The following is a 20,923-nucleotide window of genomic DNA, read 5'->3' on the forward strand; positions in this document are numbered from 1 at the left end:
CATTGTTGGAATATGTCTGGATCCCCAAATGGCTGAATGGAAGTTCCCCCAGTGGACACCTGATTCAGTTGCAACACGAGCAAGAAATGAAATCCTATTATGTGTAGGCATGGGGAATTTGCAGTTGTGCACAATAATATTAAAAACTACTACTGAGCAATAAGTGGTCACTGAAAAGGTAAAGTGATATGACCAGATTTAGAAAGATTGTTTCATTAATGTGTGGAAAATGGGTTACACTGGATAAAGGCAAGCCCTGGGAAGAACACTGCAGCCATCCTGGGGAGAGACAATGAGATCTCTGTGTGGCAGTCAATGACAATGACAGACAGTAGGAGAGAAGACCTATGAGACACAAAGGAAATGCAGTCTATTCCCACTGGAGACCATTTGGATATGTAAATGGCAGAATCTGCTGGCTTTCTGGCATATTTGAAACTCTTAAATATTGCTCATAAAATTCAGGAACATTATAATTTGTTCAAAGATAGTTTTATAATAATTTCATCATTGTTAAATCTGAATAGTAATTGTTAGAGTTGTCTTTCTCGATTTGGCCATTGCTCCTTCTCCCATCTTAACACATTTTGTTTCATTCAAGGGTGATTTTTAAGTACAAATCTTTTCTCATGTTGGTTAGATTGAGGTCAACTGGACTATCCAGATAAAATAATGTATTCAAGGCAAATGCCTCTAAGCCGAATGGAAAACCACAATCCTGTTTTTAAATATCATTCTTTGAAGCACCACGGCTTGGCTGAAGCATCGCCTTAATGCCATGGGATATGCAGTTGGGCTTTTTCTGAAAGGCAAGGCTGGAGCAACACCCCGATTCAGAAATGGCTACCTTGACAGCATCCTAATACAGTCGGAAGATGCTGAAGGGCAGGGGCTCAGGTGTGTGTGTTGGCTCTTGTTTAAATGTGAGGACACAAGCCCTTTCACTTCAGGATTTATGAAAGGTGGTGGATTACTGGCACGATGAGAAAGTCCCGATAGGAGAAGCTAGTAAAGCAATCATAAAAGGAAGGAAATAATTGAAGAACTCTAGAGCAGAGGAAACCTTGAGGAATAAGTTTGGCTCAGCAGCTCCAAGGGATTATGGTCATTGATTTCAGACAATTTAGCCACTTGCTCCAAACTAAGGAATCTGAACTTCTGTTAAAAGTGAAAAGGGATTATATTGCAGTTTGCAGAGTTCAAAACCACTACAGAGAGACAGAAAACTGGGAACAAACAGGCTAACCACGTTCAATGCTGTCTGGAGCTGCTGGTGAAGGCAGAGCCCCTGAGCTCCCTTGAAAGATGAGCCCTGGAGGGAACTGAACCTCAGGCCTGGGACATTACCTCCCACCTGCACGGCTTGTTGCTGTTCACAGGATGTGTTCGCATGCAGTCTAAGCTTATTCTTTTCAAAATCTCTGTGAGCTATTCCCATTTTATGGATGAGAAACTAAAGTTCATAGTGTTCAAGGGTCATATTTTCAAGATCAGTGGTTGTTTATTACAATACAGTTTGCTCACCTTGGTAAAGACTTTAAATGATAAATTATGGATGATTACTTCAAAATATGGTTGTTTCCAGAGTCCATGTTCAAATTATGCTTTCTGAAACTGGCCAATCACTAAGCATTTTTTATAGTTTAAATATTCATAACTATGTATTATTACTCTGGCATCTGCCTGAGGGTTCATTTAAAATATGCAGAGGTCCATTCTTTCCTTTCCCACCAGGAAAGTGAAATCATGCAAGAAACCAGTTCCAATGTTGGAGATTGTATTAGGACAAATCTGTGTTGTGGTTCTATAAATGTAGCTTAAATCAGAACACCTGGCAATGAATGCCATTTAATTCAAACTTACCTGTTTCAATCATATGATTTAACTTGCAAATTGCTTCCAGACAGCTGTTTGAAATTATTTAATTTAGGTTCTTGAGAGAGAAGAATTGCTAGAAAGCATGCATCTTATGGTATTACAACTGCTTCTCAGGTCATCCTCACCAAAGATCCTGTTTGAAAGATACCCTAGTTTAGACGGATCTTTATGAAGGATTGTAATGGAAAATCATGGAGCATTGGATGCAGGCAAATTTGGGTTCAAATCTCAACTCTGTATTTGCTAGCTTTATTATCTTGGGCCAGTTAATAAACCTCTCTGAACTTATTTCATCATCTATGAGATTAAATTAGGGCTTCCCAGTGGTAAAGAATCCACTTGCCAATGCATGAGATGCAGGTTCAATCCCTGGGTCAGGAATATCCCCTAAAGGAGGAAATGGCAACCCACTACAGTATTCTTGCCTGGAGAATCCCATGGACAGAGGAGCCTGGAGGGCTACAGTCTATGGGGTCCATACTTACTCTTAATGGTTAATGGGAAGATTAAATGGGATAATTTGTTTGCACATAGAAAATAATCAAAATGGTATAATATTGATATGAAGAATGAACAAAGATCTAGATAGAACAAAATATTTAAGATGAGGAACATCTATAAATTTGTTTTGTTACTGTAGTTCTGAATTGTAAATTATAGTGGTCCTTCTCAATCATGCAGGTTAAACCCTTAAAAAACCTAGCAGTAAAATTATATGGTGTTAAAAAACTTGAAACCATATGAAAAATTATGTTAGAGGACAGAGCTTAGAAATAAGCCTATGAAATATATTAGATGTGTTTCATATTCTCTGAAGTAAAGTAACTGATACTTAACACTCAAAATCAGTGGTAGTTTACATGTGTTAAAATAGTAATAATACTATCTAACTTTTTTTAGTGTTTCTCACTAAATTTTTAGTGTTTCTCACTAAAAATTTTCAGAATGTCTATCCCAAAGGATCTGCAAGATATTTTTGTTCACAAGATGCCAGCTTTTATATGCTAATAATACACGACAGACTTCGCCCTCATGTCTGTTCTCTCACCAAGGAAGCTGCAGCCTTTCAACTGTTACGTGTTGATTTCGTCCTTCTCTTCTCGTGTTGCCCCCTCCACCAACACCTGTGTCTGTAGTTTGTTTCCAAGGTCCCATACCCCCACTTTTGGGTCTCACCACACTCCGTGGGGCAGATGTGGCATCATTTGAGTGTAAGGATGCTTAGGAAACCATCCAATATTTGCATCACCCCCTCAGTTGTATTCAACATCTTTCTGAGTCTCCTGCCTAACAGGCAGGAGTACTGCCCTCATGATACCTTCATGTTGAAGTTCCTTTGACAACAGCCTCCCTCCATTCCCTGAAGTTTCAAGGCCCATTTGCACTAAAACTGCCATTTTTCGTTTCCAAGACTTCCTTGCTGCGTTTCCATCCATGCTCTACCATCTGCCTAACCTTCTCTTTCAGTTATAAATATCCATGTCATTTTCCAATTATCTTCAACAAGAGTGACTTGTAAGCCACAAATGCTACATCTCAACTTCTCTAATTGTTCAATTACAGTACAGCCTGGTCCAGCCTGAATGGTAGCAAGCCAAACATGCCTGACCTTGGGTCTCTTATCTATGTTTGTTCTCGTTAAGCATAAACACATGTACACAAACATGTTTAAAAATAAAAATAGGGATAAAGAAGAAAAGTGCCAGTTTATCTGTTGCAAAACTAATTCAATTGCTCTCTCCTTCCTAAGGGCAGAAGTGGTTAATAGATTATAGAGTTTGGTTCTGCGGAACAAAGCTGGGGGAAATCAGGCCAGATAGATTAGGAAGTCACAGCTCCATCTGAGAGAGAAAAGTCAATAAAAGCACAATACCAGATTGGGGTTGCATGCCCGAGAATGGGAGAAGGCAATGGCATCCCACTCCAATACTCTTGACTGGAAAATCCCATGGACAGAGGAGTCTGGTTTGCTGCAGTCCATGGGGTTGCGAAGAGTTGGACACAACTGAGCGACTTCGCTTTCACTTTTCACTTTCCTGCATTGGAGAAGGAAATGGCAACCCACTCCAGTGTTCTTGCCTGGAGAAACCCAGGGACGGGGGAGCCTGGTGGGCTGCCGTCTGTGGGGTCGCACAGAGTAGGACACGACTGAAGTGACTCAGCAGCAGCAGTAGATCCGAGAATGAGGACTTCCCTGGTGGCTCAGAGGTAAAGAATCTGCCTGCCACTGCAGGATACGTGGGTTTGATCTCTGGGTCGGGATGCTTCCCCTGGAGAAGGAAATAGCTACCCACACCAGTATTCTTGACTGGGAAATCCCATGGACAGAGGAGGCTGGCAGGCTACAGTCCATGGGGTAGCAGAGAGTCGGAAACAACTTAGTGACTGAAGAACAACGATAACCCAAGAGTGAAGTGTCAGTTTGCAGTGAGGACAAGTAAGTGGTAAGAAATGGGAGGGTGCTGAGGTTTTGGCTGTCAGGTAATACAGTTGGCATCATAAACTATCTTCCCCAGGTGCTCAATAGTAAAGAACTCGCTTGCAAAGCAGGATACCACAGGAGATGTGGGTTCAGTCCTTGGGTTGGCAGGATCCCCTGGAGGAGGGCATGGAAACCCACTCCAGTGTTCTTGCCTGGACAGAGGAGCCTGATGGGCTATAGTCAATAGGGTTGCAGAGAGTCAGACATGACTGAAGTGACTTAGCATGAATGCATGGGACTCAGAAGACAGCCAGAGAGTGTAACAGAATTGCTCATAGAGCCCAGTCATGAGATATGACAGTGCTACCAACTCTTACTTTCAGATATGAGTGTCTGTGTTGAACAACTTTCTGTTGTCTTGTTAGCTGGTAGTGCTACTGGACACTGCTTGTGAAGTCTGATGCTATAAAGGTGACAGGGGATTTTGTGTCTGAGGACTCTCAGAATAAATGAAGAAGAAATACTTCTTAACATTTCTAATAGGAGTCACTGATGATCTTAGTTGTGCAAGAAGATAAGTGAATGCAATAAGGAGCCACCACGGGGAGATGAGATAACTGACTGTGGTTATATAATTTAAATGGGTATGTGATGATAAGATTTATGTCTAGGAATATATTATAAGGAATAAATTCAAGTGTTTATTTAATTTTCAGTTTAAACTGCTAATGAAGTACTGTGATATAGGATACTAAAATCATGTCAAATTAGTACAATTTCTACACTGCACAGAAGAAAATACTATAATTACTGAACAGTAGAAATATAATTGTTTATAGTCCTTAAGCATCACAGCAATTAAGTCATCACATTTCTTATGCTTTCTTTAGAATTGTGGTTAGTGATTTTTAATCCTCTCCTTTAAACTCTCCATTTTCTGAATTTACTGCACATTTTTAAAGTGTCCTTGATAGTCCAAAAGTTTTGGTATCCATAAAACTCTGTGGAGTCATAACCCAGTGACATACAAGTCCAGATCTGAGACTAAACATGAATGGGTGTGATTTTGACTTTGACTTTATTTCATTTCCTAATCTTTAGCTGGAGTAGGTGCAAATGGAATGTACAATACAACAAAAGAAGTGGCAAAAGGAGGGAGACCCATGTGCAGATGAAAAGGTCAAGAGTGGTCTATACAACTGAATACTGGAAGTCTTTGAAGGCTTGAATCTTGTTTGACTATTTTAAAATGTCATCCTTGGAAATTATTCCATTTTATACTAAAATTCATGGAAACTTTAAAGACATATTTTCATATCAGCTGATATCCAGTTTCTCCAGTCAACCCCCTAAATCACGTAAGCATAGTGCTCTAAGGTTGATGGATTGGTTTGTTTTTTATGTTATCTCTGCTGACAAGATTCCTTCATGAAGTACTTCTTCCTTAAGAGCCATGTAAATATTCTCCAATAATATTTTAATAACGACTACATACAGATAATAACACCTGCTTTCTAAATCAATTTCTTCCTCATTCTACAAGACAATGACTTTCAGAAAAAATAAAAATATAGTCTTAAGTGGCATTATCTACTTGTCCCAGAGCCAAAAGTTGAATGCTCCATGCTATGGAGATTTGGTAATGGCCAATGTTCCTACATATCAGGGATAATGTGATAAGTTCCTTTGCACAGAAGGGTCAATGGGTTACCATAGTGAGCTTGATCTCTGCAATTTTAGTGTCAGAGATATTTATGTTCCTAAGTACCCCATGCATGCTAGCAAAGGTAAAAGAAACAGCAGGGGCATGGTTCCAATTTCTGAGCAAACAATGGTAGAAAGATGTTTATTAAAGCTGAGTCTCAAGTGACAGATAAATGCATAGTTCTATTATGCATGCTAATTTCAACATGCAGCAAGCTTAAAAGCAGATAGATCAAAACAAAAGAGGTTTAAAAAATCATAAAGACAAAATAGAACTATGTTGGTATGTGACAAGAAAATAATTTTGCCTTAAAAGTGAATCCTCCTCAACCCCCTCAAGAAACATGTAACCACAATTTATGGAACAAAATTAAAAGCAAGTTGGGATTGTTCCATTTCATAGCTTGCCTGACTTTGAGTTGTTGTTGTTGTTTTTTTTTTAAAGGGCTGTTGTTAAACTAAGATACAATTGATCCTTCTATTATAAACAAACAACTAGATCACATAATTACTGATTTATAATTCTGATTTATTAATGTGCGATGTTTATTTCTTAAAAAAAAAGGAAAACAACACAAACACACACACACAAAACAAGCCAATAAACAGACTTTTTCATGCGCATCTTCTTTTCTACCTCACAAAGTTCCATGGCATGATTTTTTAGAGGTGTTCCCTTGCTCAAGGCTGGCATATATTTTTCAATTTTCACTGTCCAGAGCCATATTTACAGAAAGATGTACAAATATTGTAGATGGTAGGCTGCACAACCCTCACATGATTAAAACTTCAGTTCCTTGGTTTTCTAGGGCTTTGTGTAAATGCCAATAAACTTCAGAGTTTACCTAACTGTGCCTCTCAACCTTTGGTCCCAAAGGTGAAGGGCAGGATTTTTAATCAGGTAGCAATTTATCTGTAATTAGGAAAACATAATTACATATTATCATCTAATTGCAATTACTGGTTGGAGAAAGTCACATTTCACAAGTAGTGACCCATGCTGAATTATCATTCTCCTATTACTGAATTCTGCATCTGTATTTGTATTTGGCAGGAAGCCAATAAAAATTCAAAGGTAATCACTATGCTTCTCTGCAGTCCAGCTGTCAAAGTCACCAACTCCACTGCTACATCTTGGCTATATCTGTTTCCTGCTCAGACACCAAGTGGAGATCAAAATAATTGTATACAAAAAAAACCCCATGTGACGTAGGTTAGAGAACTGTTCCAAGATTCATTTCTGGTACAGTTAAAAAGTTTAATGTCTCAAGGCACCACTATGGTTGAACATTGGATACGCGGGTAACCAGCTAATCTAGTAGGCTGTAAAGTCAGTAAATAGCTTGTGCAACTGTGAAAAGCAATCTCTAGAGGACTGTTAGATATACTGTAGGCACAGGTATCATAATAATACAAATAGAAAAAAAAAATGAGTCCTAGAAAAAGCATGTTGAGCACCGTTGTGGCATCACTTGTATTCCTTTACCTAACGCTATGTAAACCTCACATTTACGAAAGCAAAGACTAACTTCTGAAAGTTACACTCCAGGTTGCTCTTTGTGCTTTCCCCAAAAGTGGATCTAGTTCGTCGGTGTACTTTTGGAAGTCGTTGGATCCCCGTCAGCCTCAGTGGTGCTGGTTGATTCATTCAAGTGCGAGCTCAAGTTCTCCGATGTGAGGTGGGAAGACTTGTAGACGATCTCGTTGAAGTCAGACCTGATGCACACCAAGGCGGGGTCGTTCAGCGGGTCTTCCACCGAGGCCTGGGTATTTTCCCTTGTGATTCCCATGTCCTTGCTGTGCTCGGAGGGGGATTTTCTTCTCATGCGAGTGTAAGTTTTGTCTTGATTCTCCATGCCTTGCTCATTTTTCAAAAACCGTCCAAAGAACCAAATGAAGAATCCAAACCACACAAAAGCTATTAAACTTGGAACAAAAGCCAGACACTTGACGTCGAGGCTTGCCCCTATGAACCTGCTATGGAGGAACATGTCTCCCTCAACATAGGTTTTATTAGTCCGAGGGTTGGTGTGGTTGGACCGCCATTCCCAGGATAGCTTGGTTCTGTTCAAATCCTTTAGACTCTCTGAGTCTTTGACTGTATATATCTTCTGTCCTGGGCCAATATACTGTCCATATTCATGAGGCTTATAAAATATCTGATTCTTCCACATATTAAGATCCAAAATCAAGACGAGAAAGATAATTCCATAGTTAAACCATTTACCTGCATTAAAAAAGAAATACTGTGTATTAGTCAAAGACTGGTAAAACTGCAATAGGGTGTTCTCCTATAAAATGGAGATAATGGTATTATAGCATAAACTGTTAATGTTTTAGACCTGTTAATTTTTTGAGAGTGCTATGCTGCCATTAAGTCAATTGGCAAAGGGAATTTCCTAAATGGATGTTAAGCATGTGAAAATGTAACTCTTGATCCCAGAGCCAGTAATTTATGGTATTTACACTAACTAGACAAAGTCTCCTGGCTTTTAAGGCACCACCACTGTACTCTAATTGGGTTTCATGTAGGTTATTCTCTAGAACATTTCAATTAAGGTTTAAAAACAAGTTCTAATAAAATTCTTAGAAAAGTCCAACATATGATTGAATATCTCCTATGGTTTTATAATTATGTCTGGGAAAGAAATAAACCATTTTGCAGTGTAAGCACAACAGTGCATCAATTGAATTCACATCGCTGTTTGTTGGTGACCTGTTGATTAAACTATTAGTTGATGTGGTTCAGATCAATAATCCTTGAGCATTCATTTCAAGACTTTAAAAATAATTGCATCAAATTCTCATTGAACAGAATCCATTCATCAGACATATAAATATAACCAAAGCTTTAGATGATATGATTTGGAGAGACTATAACCACTACAACTTCTTTGTAGGATTTAAAAGTCCTATATAAATAAGATATTATTTAGAGACATATTATCTAGTGAAATCTTTGCATCTTTAAATGGAGATAATATGGAAAAACTTTGAAGGGATACTATATTCCATTACAATTTTTATTATTATTTGTTCCAAATTTAACAGTATGAAGTGTTAGCTTAGTAACACCTCATAGTTTTGCTATCGCAAATAATGTTATATATTTACAGATTCTAAAAGCTTTAGTTATAATTATTATATATATTATGTCAAAATTATTTTGTATTTAAAAATAATGATATTGAACATTATTAAGTTACTGCCTCACATGAGAGCTAGGCTCTTGGGAAAACGTCTTACTAAAACTGGTAAACACGTATTTTGTAATACATACTTCAATAGAACACATAGCTTAAATATGACCTTGGGTAAGGAAAGGAGGTTAGGAAAATATTTTATCATCATCATTACACATTTTCAAGCTCCTATTAGGTGCAAATATGAGGGCTTTCCCAAACCCTTGTCTAGATTCCAAAACCTACTAGCTACATTAACTTGGGTTAGTTGCTTAAATTCTCCAAACTCCAATTTCTTTACAAGCAGAAAATAACAATACTTACTAAAGTGGTTAACATTTCATGAGATTATTAGATACTAAGCACAATATTTGCTATATAATAGGAACTCAGTAATTGTCACTATTATTATCATCAAAGCCTTGCCTAAGTCATGATAATGTCCTCATTTGCATGGAAAGGTACAACTTCTCTATGAAGAGAATTTATTTAAACCACAGGAAGGGAAATGTCCTAAAATCATTCAACCATACAGGGTTTACAATATTTGTAATGAAAATTCTTGCCTGAATCATTAATTTGGCACACCCAAACTATAAATTAAGTGGAGACACTGGAAATATTTCCAGATATGAAAAGATGCTTATAACACCTTGTACTGTTAAGCTCAAGCCAATCCTGCCCTCTTGTATCTTCAAAATGAAAACAGAATCAACCATAAAATAAATTAAGAAAGGTCAAGCCAGAGAAATTCCACCAAATACAAAGGCGGACATCATTGCCGATATTTATTGTATTCATAATAGACTCTGTGGAGGATACCTTAGTAGATCCTGAGGACATATGTCACTGCCTTCAAGGAAGGAACTTATCATCTTATGGGAGAAAACACAACAGAGACATCAACACATAAGTAATAATAATAAGAGGCCACATATAAGAGGTGCCAAAGGAGTGATACAAACCATAAAGCTGAAGATGTTGAGAAAATGGAATAAAAATTGAGTGCTAACTTCTGCAGAAAGGATTTTGAAGGAAGTAGCAATTTATGTGGTTGAGAAAGAAAAGGAGGACAGGGAACAATTTGGAAAATGTTATGTTTCTTTTAGTATATGTTTTTATTATGCTGCAGATAGAATAATGTACAGAAAAAGATCAGCTAATGTGGAAGAGAGGGGACAGAGAGAAGGGAAAGAATGGAGAATATCATAGGAAAAGAATGCACAGCAAAATGAGAGATAGGTGATATGAAAAGTTCAGGGATTCTCATCCAGTATCACTGAGGCACTAAGTTTATAGCTTTCGTGATTGAAGCAGTTGGAAGAGGGGTTTTGGGTCCTTCTCTGTTGTAGGAGATCCATACTTCTCCTTTTGGGAACTACATGGGTTATGAGGCTATGGAGAGGGGAAGAGGTCCTTCAACCTGAATGACAGGCCATCAACTTCCTGACTCACAAAGTGAAAAAAGTGAGAGTGCTAATTTCTCAGTCATGTCTGACTCTTTCCAACCCTTTGGATTGTAGCTCAACAGGCTCCTCTGTCCATGGAATTCTCCTGGCAAGAATACTGGAGGAGGTAACCATTCCCTTCTTGGGAGATCTTCCTGACCAAGTGAGGAAACCCGGGTTTCCTGCATTGCAGGTAGATTCTTTACCATCTGAGCTCACAAAGGCCCGTTGGAAAAACCCTGTTTAGATCACATTTATCAACTCATGAAAAGAGCAGTCTCCCATACGGGGTTTCCGTTTCTAGGGTAATGATGTCAGAAATTGAACATGAGCAGCACCACAGAATCAGAAAGGAAAAAGAGGAGTGCTCATGGAGCTTAGAGAGGGGTGCTTTTCTGGTGGCTAGAAGATGCTCAGTGAATAACAGTAAAAGGAAAAAATAAAATAAAATCAGGGAATAAAAGTGGTCGTGAATGTACAGTGATCAAACTGAAGGAACCCTGCAGATAGAGTTTTTTTTTCATACTTTCAAATTATTTTCTCTACCCAAGTTGAATGGTGCTGGGTCAGCTTGACCACTAAACATTCACATTAAAAAATCATGTTATGTCACTTCTCAAGTGACTTGGTGTCTATATATTAAGACAGGAGGAAGGAGACACCAGTTAAGAATGTGTTGCCTGACATGGATACCATTACTCTGCTCTAACACATGTTCACTGATTTGTGAGAGGGGAATCATAGGGACAGAAACTGCAGCCTGGATACCAGCGGATGGGGATCAAATATTCAGACAATGTGGGTAACGTGTTTAACCTCTCCAGATCTCAACAATTTTATTTCAAATTGAGTTAACAGAAATAGATGCCTTCCAGTTCTATGATTCTGTCCTCTTCCCCCAAACCCTTCTGTATGTTAACTATGCACATTCAATTTTTTGTGCTATGAAATGGAGAATAACACCAGGGTTGTTCAGTTACTTGGTCATGTCTGACTCTTTGTGACCCCATGTACTGTGGCATGCCAGGCTTTCCTGTCCTTCACTATCTCCCCATGTTTCCTCAAATTCATGTCCATTGAGTCAGTGATGCCACCCAACCATCTCATCCTCTGTCATCCCCTTCTCCTCCTGCCCTCAGTCTTTTCCAGCATCAGGGTATTTTCCAATGAATCAACTCTTCACATGAGGTGGCCAAAGTATTGGAGCTTCAGCTTCAACCTCAGTCTTTCCAATGAATATTCATGGTTGGTTTCCTTTAGGACTGATTGGTTTGATCTCCTTACTGTCCAAGGGACTCTCAAGAGTCTTCTCCAGTACCATAGTTCAAAAGCATCAATTCCTTCTTTATGATCCAACTCTCACATCCATACATGACTACTGGAAAAACCATAGCTTCAACTATCTGGACCTTTGCTGGCAAAGTGATGTCTCTGCTTTTTAATATGCTATCTAGGTTGGTCATAGCTTTTCTTCCCAGGAGGAAGTGTCTTTTAATTTCATGGCTGCAGTCATCATCTGCAGTGATTTTGGAGCCCGAGAAAATAAAATCTCTCATTGTTTCCCCATCTATTTGCCATGAAGTGATGGGACTGGATACCATGATCTTAGTTTTTTGAATGCTGAGTTTTAAGCCAGCTTTTCACTCTCTTCTTTCACCTTCATCAAGAGGCTCTTTAGTTCCTCTTCACTTTCTGCCATTAAGGTTGTGTCATCTGCATATCTGAGGTTATTGATACTTCTCCTGGCAGTCTTGATTACAAATTGTGCTTCATCTAGCCCAGTATTTTGTATGATGTACTCTGCATAGAAGTTAAATAAATAGGGTGACAATATACAGCTTTGACATACTCCTGTCCCAATTTTGAACCCATCTCTTGCTCCATGTCTGGTTTTAACATTTACTTCCTGACCTGCATACAGGTTATTCAGACACCCCTCAAACCACCTCAAAGAATTATTATGATTGCCGACTAAAAAATATAGTCACAACCTGAAAGTAGAGAGCTGTTTCATTTGGAGGGAAGGTTTAAGACTCTAAATCTGGGAAGTAGCCCTGAGAAAAATGCTCTTAGGAGGCAGGGGGGGAAGTCAGGCTATATACAAGTTTGCAATAAAGGGAGCAGGCAGTTTGAACATCAAAGATCAGGTATCAAGGTAAGGAATTTAGCATTGTATGTATGGGAAGATGCAAGTCTCTGGGCTCACTGAATTCATTCCTTTCATATGCACTTCAGCTATCTGGAGCCAATCCTATTTCCTTGTTCACCTTGCTTCTTGCATTCCCCCAGCCCCTAAGCAATCACTGTGGGGGTGGCAGCATCTGCTGGATCTCAGTTTTGGGAGTCCTCATTCACACTTGGAGGCCAGATATCGGTGATGATTGTGACATTTCTTGTTTATTAATATGGCAGGAGATGTTTTCATTTCACAGAATATAATGCAAAGTTGTGGACCTGTGAGGTGATGCTAATGGTAACAAACCTGCCTGCCAATTCAAAAGATGTAAGAGATGCCAGTTCAAACCCTGGGTTGGGAAGATCCTCTGGAGGAGGTCATGGAAACCCACTCCAGTATTTTTGCTTGGAGAAGCCCATGCTCAGAGGAGCCTGGTAGGCTACAGTCCATTGGGTCACACAGAGTTGGACATGACTGAAGCAACTTAGCATGCATGCAAGCACAATGAGAAGTGGTATTTGAGAGTTCTCTGAAATTGTTTGCCCAAAATGTAGGGTACTATTATTTCTACAATTTCTTCTTTCTGCTTCTTCAATCCACTTAATATACGGTCTAAGTAGAGAGAAGAGAATGTTAATGGTTTCTAACAAAGATATACCCTCAGTGTGTCAGTTTGGATTAAACAGAATGAATTACTGAGCAGTGACATTAATAGGTAGATACCACTGGACCAATTGGGCTTCCCTGCTGGCTCAGATGGTAAAGAATCTACTCCAGTGTGGAAGGCCTGGGTTCAATCCATGGGTGGGAAGATCCCCTGGAGGAGGAATTGGCAACCCACTACAGTATTCTTGCCTGGAGAATTCAATGGACAGAGGAGCCTGGTGGGCTACACTCAGACAGGATTGAGCGACTAACAGTTTTACTTTCACGAACTAATTACCGGAGGCCCCAGTGTGTATCTAACGTAAATATGCATTGTGAATCAGCATATTTAACACGTTAAAAATCCCGAGCAATTGATAATTTGTCTACAGCTTGCAGTAGTATTAGTCCAGAGAAATGCACACAAAATGTGAAGCTAAATAGCAGGGTGTACATTCTCCCCATACCGCCACTCCATTTCCACAGCCTAGAGACCACGTGGGGTGGGGAAGTGTAGAAGGGAGAGAATTAGATGAGGCAGGATTCCGATTGATTTATTTCCTTTTCTGCTTCTGTGAATGTAGCCTCGCCCTTCCCCCACTGTTGTAGTTGCTCAGTTGAAAATGAAACTGCTGAAAATAGAGAAGAAATGGCTCTTCTTACTTTTTGCATCCTGCCCACCTGACATAACTCCTGCTCCACTTACCCATCGGGATAGAGGAAGGATGTCCATCGTTCTCTACAGTCCTTTTTTCCATTTTCCTACACAGTGTTTTGTTACCTTCGTAATGTTCTTTCCTCTTTAAAAAATTACTTTTATGAGATGCCACAAACTAGAAAGCAAAATCAAGTGGGACAACTCAACTTAGTGTACTTGTCTATGAAGTGAAGGAGTTGAGTTATATAACCCTCAAGATTTCTTCCTAGTCCTAAAAGTCTCCTTGATGAGTCTATGAAATAAACACTACCTAAACCTTAATGTTTTATGATGGAGCAGGAAATCTCACCATTAGAGCAAAAAAGATGCAATACACATTTTTCAGATGGAGAAAGATTTCCTAAAAAAAAAAAAAGACTGTATATTCTCAGAAGTGCTGTTTACCATAAAGAATAAATTTGAGTCTCTGAAATGACTCACATGAAAAGATGTAAGACACAGAAAAGAAAAAGACTAACAGTGCTTCTATTGCCATTTTTTCATGTGTGTTATTGTGAATGTACAGTCAACCAACCATAACAAGAGGTTTGGTATTTTGGCATTAATTGTATGAGAGTTTTTGCATTTCCCCCTGTTGTTTCAACTACACAGCATAATGTAAATCAGCAAGGAGGAAGGGTAAGAATCCATACATTATTTCTATTAATCTCCTTCTCGAAATACCTCACTGTCTCCTTTAATGAGAAATCCCTGCATGGTGTTGTGGGATTGCTTCTGTCCTGTGTTGTGTGCTTGTAATGAATCTTACTGATTGGCAAAAATGATTTTATGATGGTAATTTTATCATTTTACTTTGTGGGAGCTTATAGAATCCTGGGCTAGTTAATTTTAAAAGAATTCTTCATTAAATATCAGCCTCATTTTAGCATAGGAAATGACAAGAGTTTGGGGAAAAGTGTTTTTTTTTTCAACTAAGAAAAACTACTATATGTGTTGATGTTTCCACCTATAATGAACCTTTCATGACTCAAATATGCAATTATAATATAAAAAAAAAAATCTTTTACTCAGTAGGGTTGCCAGTTAGCATTGAGGTTGAGCTGTGCTGTTAGCACCTCTATAGCAAGAGGTGTTACCATTTGGGCGGACTCTATGCCCAGGGGTCATGCTCCACAAAGTCACCAGCATCCATTATGTGATCACAGGAAACCTTGACCTTGAAGAAGATGAGGTTTGTATAGTTAAACACATAACAGTTTGCTGTAATAGGTTTCCTGGCCATGTTCAATATCCTCTCATTCCAGACCTGATCAGTGTAAACAGGGCACTCTGAGTCTGTGGCTCTTTAAGCACCGGCCCCACCTCCCCCCACCCCCCTTGCAACCAGGTAATTTAAGAATATCCAGAAACCACATTAAACGCTTGGGTCATGAGGAGACGGTTGAGCAAATTGAAGATACTTACTAAAAAGTTTGTGAACTAATAAGAGCTGAGTTAGTAAATTATCTCAAGACTTAAAAGCAAATGAATACAGCTTCTCAAAATGCCTCTCATGCCATTGTTACTTTCTTAAGTAGGAGACTACTCCTTTAGGACATAATTCAACATGATGAATAGAGGTAGAAACTTGTGATAATGAAAAGCAAAAGAAAAGGATGTGAAGTTGTACTGAATTCGATTTCCATCACACTCTGACTTTCTTGAGACTGGGAACTGTGCTATGCTCATTTCTGTATTCCCTCGATCCTAGTTTAGTTTTAGACAAATGTTAAGTCAGAAAGTGCCCATTAATCAATAAGTAAAGTCTGAAATACTATGTCCAGAAAAATTTCAAGGAGTGAAGTTCTAGTCTTTCAAATCAAATGCCATTGTCACAATGATCTGGTGAATTCTAAGATACTGCTAAAATCAGATAAAGTCTGGAAAATTGGGAAAAACAAACTAATTATGTCTCAAAGAATATGATTAGTTATATATTTCAAGTCTGTCTTCTGGCTATAAAGAGAAATATCTGAAAAGCATGTGAGTTTTACTACAAAAACCCTGATCTATGCATAAATGAACCCAGGACACCTCAGTCTGGACAGGACAGACCAGCTTAGGGGCAGCAAGAGCTGACAGGCTATGGGCAGAGCAACCATGGCCTTGAAGAAGATGAGTTTGGGACAATAGAAGGAATTGCTCCTTTAAGTAGAAGTAAACAGTTAATGCTAGAGCTTCATAAATGTGTTGGAAATGGAAATTGCTGCAGGAAAGGTTCAGAAAAATTCATAACTAAGAGACTAGCAAGAGATCCTTGTATGCTTTGGATAAATTCATGATCATTGGGGACTGTCATGGTGAAGAAGATGCATTGCATTTCCCTATAACAAGTCCCTTGCTAATTTTGCCAGACAGAATATTCTGTTGGACAGACCACTGGCCTGCCCTCGCCAGCACTTTCCATGATCTGACTGACACAGGAAAGCTCTTTAAAAAACAATCCTTGGGAACTCATTTGCCAGAAATCATGCACCTATGGAAATAAAATGAAGGACATTATTTTTATGCATTATTTTCTACATTCTCGCCATTGTGAAGCACCTGTGCCCTCACACTGCTCAGGAAACTGAAATAGAACACAGACCTAGGGAGGCTTGTTTACTGCCACATTTCCCATTTTTGCCGAAAGGTTCCCATGGGCATCATTGTGCCAGTAGTGTGAATTCTCTCCTCACAGATGCACAGGCCTTCCTTCTGGTCTTTCCCCCAACCCTCTCCTAATTTACTCAGATGATGGCCACCAATGGGACACTTCTTTTGTCTGACTGGGATGACAGATGGCAGAGCTTCCACCGGGATCGGCATTAATAGGACTTGGGGAGCTTCTGAGTCTGAATTGAGAGGCCATTCCTCTCTGGCCTCCAGAGACTTAGTAGATCATATTTTGAATCCATCTTTGCACTTACCTTATAGGGAAAAGGGAAGAGGGCGAAAGAGATAAGTATACGGTTGTATTTAGCATTTACTTTTAGGAGAATGAACAGTGGACTTGAGCTAAAGGCACCAGTGTGACCAAATCACTAACCATTTATCCCCTTTATTACCGAAGTCAAAATTCCCAGAAAAAAATATTTTAACACAGCCTTGGAAAAGAGATGATTTATTTTTATAAGCTGTAGCTTAGCTTATAAAATGAAAGCTCATACATACTGCAGCAAACCATCTGTCGGGGGGATCCAGATGAGCTAAACAGATGCAACAATTCAAGTTATTTCTGACATGCATAAATAAAACTAGCTAGGAATCAGGATTAAAAAATACTCAAATCCTAAAGGCTTTTAAAATGTCAATTTGTACTCATCAGTGTCAGATAACCCTCACATTTAGAGCATTTCATTGGGAGAGAGATTTTTTTTTTTATTCCTAGGTTTGTCTTTCTCGAGGACTCAGAACATAACTGCTACTTACATAACAGCAAAGAACACAGAATAGTTGATAAATAATCAAGAGAGCCCTCTCTCAGGCTGCCTAGGATTTTTTGAATTATAGGGAAGCAGATTCTGAATGGATAAAAGGAAAAGGTTTAGGTAAAAACAGTGAGAACTTACTGAGTGCTTGTTTCATGGCAGGCGATGTTTTAAGTGCCTTGTACATATTAATTAATTTCATCCTCACTGCAATCCTATGGGATAAGTACCATCACTGTCCCCATTTAACAGATGAAAATACTGAACCTCTAAGAGGTTAAAGAGCTTGACAAGGGCCCTGCCACCAGTTAGTAGCAGGGCTGGAATCTACACACCAAATCTTTACATTGCATTGCCTCAGCGTGCACTGAATGTCTTTTCCAGATCACAGAGAAATGATAATTGAGACCATCAAGCCATCCTTGACCCTGGAAGAATCCCAGCCATCCTTGTCTAGGCTCTTCTGGTGCAGAACAAACACAGAGAAACCATTAGACAGAGCTGTCTGGCAGTCTGTAGGATTTTTTCTAGCCCTGTCTCCAACTTCTTCTAGACCTTTCTCCAGTCATGCTTTGCTTTGGGACCTCCTCTGTTTTGGCCCCAGCTCTGAACTTTCTAACTCCTCTCAGATATGCCTTTCTTGCTGACTACCCCATTTAAATTTTTATTTATTTATTTGGCTGCATCAGGGCTCAGTTGGGGCATGCAGGATCTTCGCTGTGTCCGGTAGGATCTTTCGTCGCCCCGCAGAGTCCCTAGTTGTAGTACATGGGCTCTGGAGCTCATAGGCTCCGTAGTTGTGGCACATGGGCTGAATTGCACCCTGTGGCATGTGGGATCCTAGTTCTCCCACCAGGGATCGAACCCAGATCCTCTGCATCGCAAGGCAGATTCTTAACCACTGGACCACCAGGGATGTCCCTACTCCATTTCTATTGAAATGTGTATTCTGCCCCTTGGGTTTTATTTGATAAGGCTTATAGAAAGTACATAAATGCTGAGAAAAAAATGAGAGGAATTCTGATTACAGGAAATGTTTCTCAGTAGCTGTATTTTTCAAAGTATGGTCCTCTGGCTACCTGCATAGGCATCACTGATGGTGCTCCAGAGAAGGGCGGATTCCAAGCCCCACCTCATACCTGAGGCATCTGGCTCTGGGTGTGTGGCTGATGGATCGTTTACAAACACAAGCTCTCCAGGTGATTCCCATACAAACTAAAGCTTCCGAACTATTGACAGAGAGTGTTTCATGCTTAATGATCCCAGGGGTGATTCTTTATTTACTGTCCAGGAAAGCATGAAGGTCTCCCTACAACAAGAAGCAGAACTTGGAGGAAGCTATCAAGCTAGCATTTGTGGTTCTCTTGGACGTTTATGGGCTACTAACGATTGAGCATATTAAAATACAACACAGTGCACTACGTTTTAGAGATTTTACCTGGGTTTGCCCGGAAACAACTATTTTACAATATCAAGTAAAGTCAAAGGCCTTTCAGGGGAGATGGGTGGTACTCCAGAATGGCTTCAGCAACCTCTTTAGATTCACAGAACAAAGAGAACAACAGAGACAAAACCAAATGGGGAACGTTCTGATTTTCTTCAGTTTCCCTGGGTCGGGAAGATCCCCTGGAGGAGGGCATGGCAACCCACCCCAGTATTCCAGCCTGGAGAATCCCATGGACAGAGGAGCCTGGTGAGCTACAGTCCATAGGGTCGCACAGAGTCAGACATGGCTGAAGTGACTGGCGCACACACACATGCATTCTTAAGTAGAACATTCCAAATTACGTAAGATTTGGGCATCAGAAAACTTGCCCCTACCCCTGTCTATAAATGACAGCATATATGACAAAGCTATGCATAAGAGCCCCGAATTAAATATTTTTAACAGTTTTATTTTCCTTTCTGGCCAATGGATTCTCTGAGCCTCCCTCCCCACCTCTCCTCTGCTTTTTATAAACTTGATGTTCTGCACCCAAACAGGATATTTTTGAAAAGCCTTCTGATAGTCAGAGACAATATTAGTGCCATGATGGTCTGAGACAAGAGCTGATAGTAAGAACAGATGGTTCCGGCAAAAGCCCACCCAAAGGGATATGATGATACCATGTGTGTGATGGCTGTTTCAGAAGTCTGAGAGGGCAGCGTGCTGCAGAGATTAAGTGGGGACTCTGAAACCACACTATGTGACCTGAACTCAAATTGATTGATTTACCCAGCAAATTTAATAGATGGGCCTCATTCATTTTGAATAGGAAAAGAAACCTGCTATATCTTCCCTATTCATGAGCTCATTCTCCAATTTAGGAAGGTCACCTCATGCTCAAAGCAAAAAACAGCCTTCAAGTTGGGAAGCAAAGGTTTTTTGCAGCACTCAGATGTTCACGTTCTCTGCGCTCAGGCTATTTTTATTCGGCAGCACAGACGGTCGTGTAAGCACAGATTTCTTTGGCAGTTTTTATTATAGCAGGTGTAGGATCCTAGGCCATTGTCCTTAAAACACACTCATTCACTACCTGCATGTGAACAGCTTGAGAACTAATGCCATTCTTTATTTGATTATGTAGCTTACTGATTCTTGCTAAAAAAAAAAAAGAATTAAAAACATAACTCCAAGAAGCCTTGTTTTTTAGATGAGAATGACTGAGATGTCATGAAAGAATATTATAATAAATCATATTCAAGCCATTTCAAGAGCAGGACACATTTGAAAATGGAATAATCTAAGGATCCACAAGAGAATGACTTGAGGCAAACATGAGCCTTGCCACAGCAGTAAGTTTCACTCAATCAAATAAGAAGTGGCCTGAACTCCCTAAAGGCACGCGGTCTGACTGGAGCTGTAGGGTACCATTGTTTTGATCTCAGCAGCAAATGAAGAAGAAAGGACAAAGAGTATTCATGTTGAAAAAATACACTGAGCTGTATGTTGTGAAAAAGAAACCCACCTAATGATCAAAATCCAGGCAGAGTGGCCTATGGAGTGTGGCAGAGACAGCTAGTGATATTCCCAGGCTAGAATACAAGACCTGATGCCACGGGGCTGCTCAATGGCAGGTCATGTCTCTCTGTTCTCCTTGACTCTGGGTGGGGCTATCTCACTAGGTTATCCTCATGGAATGTGAGTGGAGGTGACATGTTCTGTTTCCAGGCCAAGTGGTTAAGAAACAGACAAACTCTCCCAGTCATTTTCCCCATTCTCTTTATTCCCATTTGCCCACTGGATGCTGAAGCTGAAATCGTTAAAGCACCAGGAACTTAAGTCCAGAATGATGGTCCAGAGCCCCCCACTGATCTGGAACCACCTTGTGCTGCTAAGTGAGTAAAACTCAACTATATTGCCAGATGCTTCTAAACTGTT

The 20,923-nt window shown here is 39.7% G+C and overlaps 1 protein-coding gene across 5 annotated transcripts in view; it reads right to left on the reverse strand.

Moving 5' to 3' along the window:
• Positions 1 to 6,501: 6,501 nt before the first annotated feature.
• TMEM117 (transmembrane protein 117) overlaps positions 6,502 to 20,923 on the reverse strand; it is a 596,659-nt gene continuing 582,237 nt past the window's right edge. For all 5 annotated transcript variants that reach the window (XM_065934576.1, XM_065934575.1, XM_065934577.1 and 2 more), the window contains one exon: positions 6,502 to 8,231. In XM_065934576.1, the coding sequence (XP_065790648.1) occupies positions 7,585 to 8,231 (647 nt within the window). In that variant the 3' untranslated portion in view covers positions 6,502 to 7,584. The remainder of the gene's footprint in view (positions 8,232 to 20,923) is intronic.

This window comes from Muntiacus reevesi, chromosome 4, assembly GCF_963930625.1.
Source record: "Muntiacus reevesi chromosome 4, mMunRee1.1, whole genome shotgun sequence".
NCBI classification, from domain to species: domain Eukaryota; kingdom Metazoa; phylum Chordata; class Mammalia; order Artiodactyla; family Cervidae; genus Muntiacus; species Muntiacus reevesi.